This window comes from Scyliorhinus torazame, chromosome 12, assembly GCF_047496885.1.
Source record: "Scyliorhinus torazame isolate Kashiwa2021f chromosome 12, sScyTor2.1, whole genome shotgun sequence".
Lineage (NCBI taxonomy): Eukaryota > Metazoa > Chordata > Chondrichthyes > Carcharhiniformes > Scyliorhinidae > Scyliorhinus > Scyliorhinus torazame.
In genome coordinates, this window is record NC_092718.1 from 173831301 (window position 1) to 173844902 (window position 13602).

At 47.6% G+C, this 13602-nt stretch overlaps 1 protein-coding gene across 1 annotated transcript in view; it reads right to left on the minus strand.

The window, feature by feature from the left end:
• LOC140386750 (eosinophil peroxidase-like) overlaps nucleotides 1-13602 on the minus strand; it is a 63098-nt gene that overhangs the window by 4497 nt on the left and 44999 nt on the right. The window contains exon 11 of the mRNA XM_072469403.1: nucleotides 8326-8563. Within this exon, the coding sequence (XP_072325504.1) occupies nucleotides 8326-8563 (238 nt within the window). The remainder of the gene's footprint in view (nucleotides 1-8325; nucleotides 8564-13602) is intronic.

Consider the following 13602-nt stretch of genomic DNA (forward strand, 5'->3'; position numbering starts at 1 on the left):
TTTAGTGTGGCCAATCCACCTACGCTGCACATCTTTTGGGTTGTGGGAGTGAGACCCTCGCAGACACAGGAAGAATATGCAAACTCCACACGGCAGTGACTCCAGGCCGGGATCGAACCCGGGTCCTCGGCACCGTGAGGCAGCAGTGCTAACCACTACGCCACCATGCCACCCATGGGGGAAGACATTTACTGACACCGACATTCAATAAGTTTATGATGAAGTGTGGGATTGGGGAGGGGATTTGTATTTTCTGCAACTTAAGGGACAGATTCAGTTTCTCAGTCTGAAGATCTAATTCGGGTTCATGTCCATAGTCTTGATTAAGGCCTCCTTTTTCCTTCCCTGTGATATTCACTCCTCTCCAGTCCTCCTAATCACTGCCTTGGGCAGTAATGTGTCACAAGCAACAGTCAGCAGTTCCTAATTTTACAGCCGATTTTTAATTTTGTCTGCACTATTTCCCCTCTTTATACGCGGTCATCTGTGAAATTTTCCTAATCTTACCAAAGGCTAACGACCTGAAATGTTAACCCTACTCTCCTCAGTCCACGAATGTTGCCTAAATTGCTGAGTGCATTCAGGAAGGACTGTGTAGCAGAGCAGGTCACCATGTTTGTTTGCTGATACCCGTAGTTAGACAATAACTTCAAACAAGTTACTTACGACCCTGGTTGCTGAAGCCATAACATTTTAGATCAAAACCGTAACAAACTGTGGGTATATTAACTCTGGAGTTCGAAGGATTGACCAGCAGACAGAATGCTTAGCTATTCAAGCTGGCACATGACTGACCTCATTATCGTGGTATGCCATCAAACTGCATATGAATATGAGAAATAGGCCATTTGACCCCTCAAGCCTGCTCCGCGATTCAATAAGATCATGGTCGATCTGTTTGTGTTGAGTTCCACATTTTCCATGTACCCCCTATAACCGTTGACTCCCTTACCAAACTAGAATCTATCTACCTCTGTCATTAAAAATATCTAATGATCCGGCCTCCTCTGCCTTCGGAGGCAGAGATTTCCAAAGTTGCACAATTTACTGAGAGAAAAACATTCTCTGTCCTATAAGGTGACCCTTAATTTTCAAACCATGCCCCCTAGTTCTGGACTCACCCATATGAGGAAACACCCTTTCCGTGTCCACCTTGTCAAGACTGTTCAGGATCATACAAACTTCAATCAAGTCACCCTTACTCTTCTAAACTCTGGTGGAAATAAACCAATCTTTCCTCAAGACAACCTGGCCATTCAAGATATCAATCTAGTAAGCCTCCTCTTGACTGGCTCCAATGCATTTACATCCTTAAGTAAGAAGACCAAAACTACACACCGTATTTGAGATGTTATTTCACCAATGCCCTGTATAACTGAAACATAACAACCTTACTTTCCCTTTCCCTCCACTCCCTCCTACACCAGACCATCTGATTCTTGTTCTTAAGTTTGCTACATCTTCTTGCAATCTCTCACAGCTACAGTTTAATATCTAACACATTCTCTCTCTCTTTAGTCCTGATGAAGAGTCAAACGGACTCAAAACGTTGACTGTTTTCTCTCCCTGCAGATGCTGTCAGACCTGCTGAGCTTTTCCAGTATTCCCTGTTATGGTTTCAGATTCCAGCATCAGTATTTTGCTAATCCTTACTTTTATGTTCAATTCCTCTTCTAATAAAGGATAGCATTCCATTAGCCTTCTTGGTTACATGCTGCACCTGAATACGAACGTTTTGTCACTCATGCACTAGAACTCCTAAATCCTGCTGCCCCTCAGCATTCTGCCTCTCCATTTAGGTAATACTCTGCTCCTTTATTCTTCCTGCCAAAGTGAACAACTTCACACTTTCCCATATTATAACCAGACCAGGTTTTTCTTTTTAGGCGATCAGAGAGTCACCGGCAAGACCAGCATTAATTGCCCTCGGGAAGTGGTGGTGAACCAGCTTCTTGACCTGTTTCAGTCTATGGTTAAGGCACATCCATAGTGCTGTTAGGAAGGGAAAGAGAGAGGAAAGTGTCCCTCTGCAACAGAGTCCTATGCGATCATAGTACTGAGTACTGAGAGTCCCTCCTGAATCTGGAGAGTACCTGGGCTGCTTGAGAAGCTCCTCAGAAAATTGAGGCCGCATGGGATTGGAGCAGGAATGTGGCAGTAACTGCAGCACTGGAACTTTAAGTTTTCTGCTGCCATAAGAACACAAGTTAAAATCAGTCTTAAAAGCTCCACTTTTTCGCATTTTTACTGTGGACATGTCTCACTCGACTTTGATTTGTTTTACCTTCCCAATGAACTTATCTCCAGCCATTTAACGTCAGGTTGTTTCACTTTTGTTTACCTTCAAGCTTCCTCAGGAGATCAAGTGGTTGAGCTAATTGACATCTTTGTGGTCTGGGGACCTTATATTTTTTTTAAAAATATATATTTTATTCAAGATTTTTTGGCCAAACATAACAGTACATAGTGTTTCTTTTAAACAACAATAAAGCAATATAAATAACAGTGGCCAGTTTTAAACAAGTAAATAAATAATATATAAACAGAAACAAAAACCAAACTAAATGGCAACTGCCTTGTCAAAAATAAATACTCTCCAAAGATACAATCCAACAGTCCAATATACATTACCTAAAACAAGTGCCTATACATATACAATAACATCCCTGAGAGTCCGTCCGATTCCTCCCCCCCCCCTCCCCCCTGGGTTGCTGCTGTAGTCTTCTTCTTTTCCATTCCCTCTATCTTTCTGTGAGGTAGTCGACGAACGGCTGCCACCGCCTGATGAACCCTTGAGCCGAACACCTTAGTACGAACTTAATCCGTTCTAACTTTATAAACCCTGCCATGTCGTTTATCCAGGCCTCCACACCCGGGGGTTTGGCTTCCTTCCACAATAACAATATCCTGCGCCGGGCTGCTAGGGACGCAAAGGCCAAAACATCAGCCTCTCTCGCCTCCTGCACTCCCGGCTCTTCTGCAACTCCAAATATAGCCAACCCCCAGCTTGGTTCGACCAGGACCCCCACCACCTTCGAAAGCACCTTTGCCACCCCCACCCAAAACCCCTGTAGTGCCGGGCATGACCAGAACATGTGGGTGTGATACGCTGGGCTTCTCGAGCATCTCGCACACCTATCCTCTACCCCCAAAAATTTACTGAGCCGTGTTCCAGTCATATGCGCCCTGTGTAACACCTTAAATTGTATCAGGCTTAGCCTGGCACACGAGGACGATGAGTTTACCCTACGTAGGGCATCAGCCCACAGCCCCTCCTCAATCTCCTCCCCCAGCTCTTCTTCCCATTTCCCTTTCAGCTCATCTACCATGATCTCCCCCTCGTCCCTCATTTCCCTATATATGTCCGACACCTTACCATCCCCACCCATGTCTCTGAGATCACTCTATCCTGCACCTCCTGCGTCGGGAGCTGCGGGAATTCCCTCACCTGTTGCCTCGCAAAAGCCCTCAGTTGCATATACCGAAATGCATTCCCTTGGGGCAACCCATATTTTTCCGTCAGCGCTCCCAGACTCGCAAACGTCCCATCCACGAACAGATCTCTCAATTGTGCTACCCCTGCTCTTTGCCATGCTCCAAATCCCCCATCCATTCTCCCCGGAACAAACATATGGTTATTTTTTATCGGGGACCGCACCGAGGCTCCCGTCTTTCCCCTATGCCGTCTCCACTGCCCCCAAATTTTCAATGTAGCCACCACCACCGGGCGTGTGGTGTATTTCTTCGGTGAGAACGGCAATGGTGCCGTCACCATAGCTTGTAGGCTAGTCCCCCTGCAGGACGCCCTCTCCAATCTCTTCCACGCCGCTCCCTCCTCTTCTCCCATCCACTTACACACCATTGAAATATTGGCGGCCCAGTAGTACTCACTTAGGCTCGGTAGTGCCAGCCCCCCCCCTGTCCCTACTACGCTGCAAAAATCCCCTCCTCACTCTCGGGGTCTTCCCGGCCCACACAAAACTCATAATACTCTTCTCGATTCTTTTGAAAAAAGCCTTCGTGACCACTACCGGGAGGCACTGAAACACAAAAAGGAATCTCGGGAGGACCACCATTTTAACCGCCTGCACCCTACCTGCCAGTGACAGGGACATCATGTCCCATCTCTTAAAGTCCTCCTCCATCTGTTCCACCAACCGCGTTAAATTAAGCCTATGTAATGTACCCCAATTCTTGGCTATCTGGATCCCCAAGTACCGAAAGTCCCTTGTTACCTTCCTCAACGGTAAATCCTCTATTTCTCTGCTCTGCTCCCCTGGATGCACCACAAACAACTCACTTTTCCCCATGTTCAATTTATACCCTGAAAAATCCCCAAACTCCCCAAGTATCCGCATTATCTCTGGCATCCCCTCCGCCGGGTCCGCCACATATAGCAACAAATCATCCGCATACAGAGATACCCGGTGTTCTTCTCCTCCCCTGAGTACTCCCCTCCACTTCCTGGAACCCCTCAATGCTATGGCCAGGGGCTCAATCGCCAGTGCAAACAATAACGGGGACAGAGGACATCCCTGCCTCGTCCCTTTATGGAGCCGAAAATAATCAGACCCCCGTCCATTCGTGACCACGCTCGCCATCGGGGCCCTATACAGCAACTGTACCCATCTGATATACCCATCTCCAAAGCCAAATCTCCTCAGCACCTCCCACAAATAATCCCACTCCCAAAATGCTTTCTCGGCATCCATCGCCACCACTATCTCCGCTTCCCCCTCTGGTGGGGGCATCATCATTACCCCTAGCAGCCTCCGTATATTTGTATTCAGCTGTCTCCCCTTCACAAACCCAGTTTGGTCCTCATGAACCACCCCTGGGACACTATCCTCTATCCTCGTTGCCATTAACTTGGCCAGAATCTTAGCGTCCACATTCAGGAGGGAAATAGGCCTATAGGACCCGCATTGCAGCGGGTCTTTTTCCTTCTTTAGGAGGAGCGATATCGTTGCCTCTGACATAGTCGGGGGCAGCTGCCCCCTTTCTCTTGCCTCATTAAAGGTTCTCATCAGTAGCGGGGCCAGCAAGTCCATATATTTCCTATAGAATTCAACTGGGAATCCATCTGGTCCCGGGGCCTTCCCCGCCTGCATGCTCCCAATCCCTTTCACTACTTCCTCCATCTCAATCTGTGCTCCCAGTCCCGCCCTCTCCTGCTCCTCCACCTTAGGAAATTCCAGCTGATCCAGAAAGCACATCATTCTCTCCTTCCCATCCGGGGGCTGAGCTTCATATAATCTTTCATAAAATGCCTTGAACACTCCATTCACTCTCTCCGCTCCCCGCTCCATCTCTCCCTCCTCATCTCTCTCCTATCTCCCTCGCTGCTCCCCTTTTCCTCAGTTGGTGGGCCAGCAACCTGCTCACCTTCTCCCCATATTCGTACTGTACACCCTGTGCCTTCCTCCATTGTGCCTCTGCATTACCCGTAGTCAACAAGTCAAATTCTACATGTAGCCTTTGCCTTTCCCTGTACAGTCCCTCCTCCGGTGCCTCCGCCTATTGTCTGTCCACCCTCAGAAGTTCTTTCAACAACCGCTCCCTTTCCCTACCCTCCTGCTTTCCTTTATGTGCCCTAATAGATATCAGCTCCCCTCTAACCACTGCCTTCAGCGCCTCTCAGACCACTCCCACCTGAACCTCCCCATTATCATTGAGTTCCAAGTACCTTTCAATACACCCCCTCACCCTTAAACACACCCCCTCATCTGCCAATAATCCCATGTCCATTCTCCAGGGTGGACGCTGTTCTTTTTCCTCCCCTATCTCCAGGTCCACCCAATGTGGAGCATGATCCGAAATAGCTATAGCCGTGTACTCCGTCCCCGTCACCTTCGGGATCAGTGCCCTTCCCAAAACAAAAAAGTCTATCCGTGAATAAACTTTGTGGACATAGGAGAAAAACGAAAACTCCTTACTCCTAGGTCTACTAAATCTCCAGGGGTCTACTCCTCCCATCTGCTCCATAAAGTCCTTAAGCACCCTAGTTGCAGCCGGCCTCCTTCCGGTCCTGAACCTCGATCTGTCCAGCCCTGGGTCCAGCACCGTATTAAAATCTCCACCCATTATCAACTTCCCCACCTCTAGGTCCGGGATACGTCCTAACATACGCCTCATAAAGTTGGCATCATCCCAGTTCGGGGCATATACGTTCACTAAGACCACCTCCTCCCCTTGCAATTTGCCACTCACCATCACGTATCTGCCCCCACTATCCGCCACTATGGTCTTTGCCTCAAACATTACCCGCTTCCCCACTAGTATAGCCACCCCCCTGTTTTTTGCGTCTAGCCCCGAATGAAACACCTGCCCCACCCATCCTTTGCGTAGTCTGACCTGGTCTATCATTTTCAGATGCGTCTCCTGCAGCATAACCACATCTGCCTTAAGTTTCTTTAGGTGTGCGAGTACCCGTGCCCTCTTTATCGGCCCGTTCAGCCCTCTCACATTCCACGTGATCAGCCGGGTTGGGGGGCTCTTTACCCCCCCCCCCCCTTGTCAACTAGCCGTCTCCTTTTTCAATCCAGCTCCTCACCCGGTTCCCACGTAGCCGTATCTCCCCCCAACGGCACCCTCCCGCCCCGACCACCCCACCCCATACCAGCTCCCCCTTCTCCCCAGCAGCAGCAACCCAGTTAACCCCCCCCCCGCTAGATCCCTCACTAGCGTAATTGCACCCCCCATGTTGCTCCCAGAAGTCAGCAAACTCTGGCCGACCTCAGCTTCCCCCCGTGACCTCGGCTCCCACTGTGCGAGGCCCCCTCCTTCCTGCTTCCCTGTTCCCGCCGTGATTACCATAGCGCGGGAACAAAGCCCGCGCTTCCCATTTGGCCCCACCCCCAATGGCGGGTGCCCCCAGCTCCTCATCCTCCCTCCCCCCCCTCCCCCACGACATGGGGAAGAGAGAAAAGTTACAGGGTCGCAGGATTAACAACTTGGGAAATCATCTCTTCCCCCTTTTCCCCCTCTTCACCCCACATATTCGCCCCACCATTTTGTCCCAAACGTTCGTTTTCTAGCCCGCTTATTCCAGTTTCTCCTCGACAATAAATGTCCACGCCTCTTCTGCCGTTTCAAAGTAATGGTGTTTCCCTTGATGTGTGACCCACAGTCTTGCCGGCTGCAGCATTCCAAATTTAACCTTCCTTTTGTGCAGCACCGCCTTGGCCCGATTAAAGCTTGCCCTCCTTCTTGCCACCTCCGCACTCCAATCTTGATATACGCGGATCACCGCGTTCTCCCACCTACTGCTCCGAGTTTTCTTTGCCCATCTGAGGACCATCTCTCTGTCCTTATATCGGAGAAATCTCACCACAATGGTTCAAGGAATTTCTCCAGCCCTCGGTCTTCGCGCCATAACTCGATAGGCTCCCTCCACCTCCAACGGGCCCGTCGGGGCCTCCGATCCCATTAACAAGTGCAGCATCGTGCTCACATATGCCCCGACGTCAGCCCCTTCCGCACCTTCGGGAAGACCAAGAATCCTAAAATCTTCCTCCTCGCATTATTCTCCAGCACCTCCAGCCTTTCCACACACCTTTTGCGTTGTGCCTCGTGCATCTCTGTCTTCACCACCAGGCCCTGTATTTCGTCCTCATTCTCAGCAGCCTTTGCCTTCATGACCCGAAGCTCCTGCTCCTGGGTCTTTTGCTCCTCCTTTATCCCTTCAATCGCCTGTAATATCGGGGCCAACAGCTCCTTCTTCATCTCCTTTTTAAGTTCTTCTACGCAACGCCGCAGGAACTCTTGTTGGTCAGGTCCCCATATTAAACTGCCTCCTTCCGATGCCATCTTGCTTTGTGCCTGCCTTCCTGGCCGCTGCTCTAGAGGATCCACCGCAATCCGGCCACTTTCCTCTCCTTTTTCCATCCGTGTCCAGGGGGGGATTCCCTTCTGGTTTACCGCACAGTGTTTTTAGCTGTTAAAATTGCTGTTGGGGCTCCTATTAAGAGTCCAAAAGTCCTTTCCACCGTGAGCTGCCGAAACGTGCGACTTAGCTGGTCATCGCCGCACCCGGAAGTCCTGGTGACCTTATATTGACTGACACCAGACACTTATGGAAATTTAAGGAAAGGTAAAGAACAGTGACTAAATCTTTCTGCACAGTGATCACTACAATGTCAACCTGTTCTACTCGACAACACAACTATTAATTGACTGAATCTGTAACCACCCTGGCTAAGAGAGTTCAGCATCAGGTAGCTCCCTGGCTCTGATCTCCAATCCCTTTATGGTGAAGTGTAAGCACACAGCTCAATGGATGTCAAAGCTTTCAATTGTTTTTGTGCTGCTAATAATGTCCATTACCTATCTCCATCTCTCAGGTTCTTGAATTGTTGTCCCATTAGACAGGCAAACAAAGGGCCCACTTTTCCACCTTTCACAAAGGGTTCGGAGATCCCTCCCATCCACACATCGATGTTGTCAGGAGTTCTATACAAGGCCATGAGTTTTCTTGTCAATAAACGATTTTTAAGGACTTGGAAAAGATGATATGCATTCTTGGGTTGCGAAAGGCCACAGAATCTCCGCCAAGCATTGTAACCTGTGAAATTCAGAGGGCAAAATGTTAAAATACACGTGTCAGCTAATGTGTTAGTTTATACTAAAAGATTGTTTTATTGCCACAGAACACCGGAGGTTCAAATGTTTGGTGGGTGATCCATCGCTATGACAATACCTTTCTGAAGCTAACCAAGCAGAGTTTTGTAGAATGTTTGTGAGGGGCTCCCCCTCTCTGTTCTCTCACTCGTTATGGTGAGAGGTGTGTGCGGGGGGAATTAAATGGTTTCTGCTTAGTGTCTACCTCTAGTGGCACTGCCGAGGTTAAAGACTCATTTTGTTTATGGGCATTGCTGGGTCAGCTAGCATCCAAATTGCCCTTCAATTGAATGGCTTGCTAGGCCAATTCAGCGGGCATTTAAGAGTCTCCCATATAATGGTGGATCTGGAGTCAGCCAAGGATGGCGGATTTCCTTCCCTAAAGGGCATGAGTGAACCTGATGGATGTTTACTACAATCGACAATGGTTTCATGACCATCATTAGATTGTTAATTCCAGATTTTTATTGAATTCGAATTTTACCATCTGCCATGGTTGGATTCGAACCCAGGTCCCCAGAGCAATACGCTGGGTCTCTGGATTACAAATCCAGTGGCAATTCAACTGCACGCGTTAGTGACTGCAGAATATACCAACGTTATTCTTCAGTAATCAAGCATATAATAATTGATCTGCAGTAACAGAAGAATGTGCCATTATTTTTCTGCAATAATGAATCCACGATCATCACAGTAGTATTTTGTTCTGCAGGAGTAATACTACATGGAATAGTTACTCTGTATTTTGGATGAGAGATTAAACTTAAAACCTCTCAAGAAGAATCCATGCTATTACTAGAAGAATGGAATTGGACTTCTCCCTTAGCAATATTTATTCCTCCACCAACATTGATGAAAAACTAATTATATAGTCATTTATGTCATTCCTGTCAGACTTTACTGTGAGAAAATTGATTGTCACTATTCTTTTCGCAATATGTGGGTGCCGTTCATTAGGCCAGCATTTGTTTCCGACCCCTAACTTCCCTCGAAAAGGCGGTGGTGAGCCACTTTCATGATTGGTTTCCCGAATTCCTTTTTGTTGACTGCGGTCATTGCCCAGCACTTGTGTTGCATAAATGTTACTTGCCACTTGTCTGCCAAACCTGAATATTGATCGGGTCTTGCTGCTTACGGACACGGACTGCTTCAGTATGTGAAGAATTATGAATGGTGCTCAACATTGTACAATGATTGTACAGTGAACATAACCGGTTCTGACCTTATGATGGAAGGAGGGTCATTGATGAAGCAGCTGAAGATGGTTGGGCCTAGGACACACCCCTGAGGAACACCAGCAACATTGCTCTGGGACTGAGATGATTAACCTCCAACAATCACAAACATCTTCCCTTGTGTTTTAGATATATCTCCAAGTTCCAACAGTGACTGCATTTCAAAAGTAATTCATTTCACAGAATCACAGGAACTACCTTGCACAAGACACCCTTTGGCCCTTAGAATCTGCATCAACACATGAAAAACATCTGACCTACCGACCTCATCCCATTTGCCAGCACTTGGCCCACAGCCTTGAATGTTATGACGTGCTAAGTGCTCATCCAGGTACTTTTCAAAGGATGTGAGACAACCCACCTCTACCACCCTCCCAGGCAGTGTGTTCCAGACTGTCACCACCCTCTGGGTAAAAAGGTTTTTCCTCAAATCCTCCCTAAATCTCCTGTCCTTTACATTGAACTTGTATCCCTTTGTGACTGACTCTTCAACAAAGGGGAACAGTTGTTGCCTATCCACCCTGTCCATGCCCCTCATAATCTTGTAGACCGTGATGAGGTTGCCCCTCAGTCTTCTCTGTTCCAGCGAAAACAACCCAAGCCTAACCAACCACTCTTCATAACTTAAATGTTCCATCCCATAGAACATCCTGATAAATCTCCTCTGCATCCCCTACAATGCAATCATACCATTCCGAGAATATGGCGACCAGAATCGCGCACAGTACTCCAGCTGTGGCCTCACAAAAGTTCTATTCAACTCCAACATAACCTCCCTGCTTTTGTAATCTATGCCTCAGTTGATAAAGGCAAGTGTCCCATATGCCTTTTTCACCACCCTATTAACCTGCCCTTCCATCTTCAGAGATCTATGGACAAGAAACACTAAGGTCCCTTTGTTCTTCCTTCCAAAGTGTATCACCACATATTTTTTGGAATTAAATTCCATCTGCCACATATTTGCCCGTTTGATCATTCTGTCAATATCTCCTTGTAACCAAAGACATTCAACCTCACTGTTAACCACCCAGCCAATCTTTGTATTATTGCCAACTTACTGATCCTAACCCCCACATAGTCACCATGTTGTTTATATAAATGACGAATAATAGTGTACCCAGAACAGATAGATCCCTGTAGCACACCACTGGACACTGGTTTCTAGTCACTAAAACAGCCTTCTATCATCACCCTCTATCTCCTACAACCAAGCCAATTTTGAATCCACCTCATCAAATTACCCTGTATCCCTTCTCTTCTTTATAAGCCTCCCATGTGGGACCTTGTCAAAGGCTTCGCTGAAATCCATGTAAACTGCATCAACTGCACTACCCTCATCGACACACCTGGTCACCTCCTCAAAACACTATCAATTCTAAAGCATGACCTTTCTCAAAGAAAGAAATGCTGACAATCCATGATCACACCTTGCCTCTCCAAGTGGAGATAGATTCTCTCCTTCAGGAGTTTCTCCAATAGTTCCCCACCACTGATGTGAGACTCACTGGTCTGTGGCCCCCTGGTTTATCTCTACCACCCTCCTAAATCGTGGAACCGCATTAGCTATTTCCCAGTTTTCTGGCACCTTCCCTGTGGTCAGAGAGGAATTAAAAATGGGTCAGAGCCTCGGCAATCTCCTCCCTCACCTCCCGTAACAACCTGGGACACAATTCATCTGGACCTGGAGATTTCTCCACTTATAAGCCTGCCAACACCTCCAATACCTTGTTACTCCCTGTGTAAATGTGCTCAAGAACTTCACAGTCTCTCTCCCCGAGTTCCTTATCAACTTCCTCATTCCTTTGGGTGAAGACGGATGCAAAGTATTCGTTCAACACCCTACCAATATCCCTTGACTCAACCCACAGATTGCCACCTTGGTCCCTAATGGACCCTAATCCTTCCATGGTGATCCTCTTCCCATTGATATACTTATAGAATATTTTGGGATTTTCCTTACTTTAGAGAGCTTTCTCATATCCCTCTTTGCTCTCCTAATTGTTTTCTTAAGCTGCATCCTGCACTTTCTTTACTCCACTAATGCCTTCGTTGATTTTCTCCCAATGTACTTGCAAAAGGCTTTCCTTTTCCTTCTCATCACATCCCGAATATCTGGTCACCCATGGTTCTCTGGGCTTGTTACTCCTTCCCATCACCCTAGAGAGGACATGTGAGATCTGTACCCGCCCCATTTCATTTTGAATGCCCCCCCCCTCCCCCCCCAACCCAACTGCTTTTCTGTAGGTTTCCCCACAAGTAACTCTTCCCAGACTATCTTGGTCAGATCCTGTCTTACTTTACTAAAATCCGCTCTCCCCAATCCAAAACTTTTATTGCAACTTGTCTATTTCTTTGTCCATAACAAACCTAAGTTGTACCACGTTGCGCTATCCTTAAAATGCTCCCCTACCATCACCTCAACCACCTGTCCAGCTTTATTCGCCAGAAGTAGGTTGAGTACTGCACCACCCCTTGTTGGATCCTCTACTTATTGAGCTAAAATGTTCTCCTGTATACATTTTAAGAACTGCACTCCAGCTCAGCCCTTAACACTATCCCAATTAATGTTGGGGACATTGAAATCACCTAATATAATTACCCTATTGTTATTATTTTTACACACCTCTGCAAACTGCACATTTACTGTATTATGCTGTGCCCTTATTCTGCTAACAGTCTGTGCCCCCCTCCCCCTGCCAAATTAATTTAAACTCCTCCCAACAGCATTAACAAGCCCACCGGCAAGAATGGTTGTCCGGCTCTGGTTCAGATGTAGACTATCCCACTTGTATAGGTCCCACCTTCCCCAAAAACAGCCCCAGTGATCCAGGAATCTAAAACTCTCCCTCCTGCACCAACTCCTCCTCTGCGCTATTCTCCTATTTTTTTGCGGGACAGCACATGGCACTGGGAATAATCCAGAGATTACAACCCGAAAGGTCTTGCTTTTTAGTCTACTGCCTAGCTCCCGGAATTCTTGATGCAAGACCTCATCCCTTTTTTTTAAACCTATGCCATTTGTACCAACATGGCACCCACATACACCATGACCTCTGCCTTATCACCCTGCCCCTTCAGGATGGCCCTGAAGATGTTCAGTGACATCCAGAAACCTGGCACCAGGGAGGAAACACACCATCCTGGAGTCACATCGATGGTCACAGTAGCACCTATCTGTTCCTCTGACTATGGCATCCCCTATTACTATTGCTCTTCCTCTATTCCTCTCCTCCTGTGCAGACAGGCTGCTTGTGGTGCCAGAAGCTTGGCTCTATCTGCACTCCCGGGAAGAACCAGCATCTTCACCAGGCTCCAAAATAGAATACCGATTTGCGAGCAGGACCCCAGGCGACTCCTGGACTGCCTGGTGGAAGTCCTGTCATCTGCACTATGACCACCGTTCTAAGTGTGCCAGCCACGATGCTCTCGGATGCTCCACAGTGTCCCCAGCCGCCGTTCCAACTCTGAAACTTGAGCTTCCAGGAGCTGCAGCTGGACATACTTTGTTGTAAAGAAATTTGGGGCTACATGAGGTGATGAAAATACTACCTTGATGCGCAAACCTTCAAACAAATATCAGTAAACCCGGTAAACATTCCCAGATGAATATTGTCTGGTAAATGTTGCCAAGTAAATACTGCCTAGTAAATGGTACCTGGTAAATATTCCCCAGGTGAATATGGTCTGGTAAATCTGATTATGAGAGGGATTCTCCGGTCCCCCAGGCACCGGTTTCTCGGCAGCATGC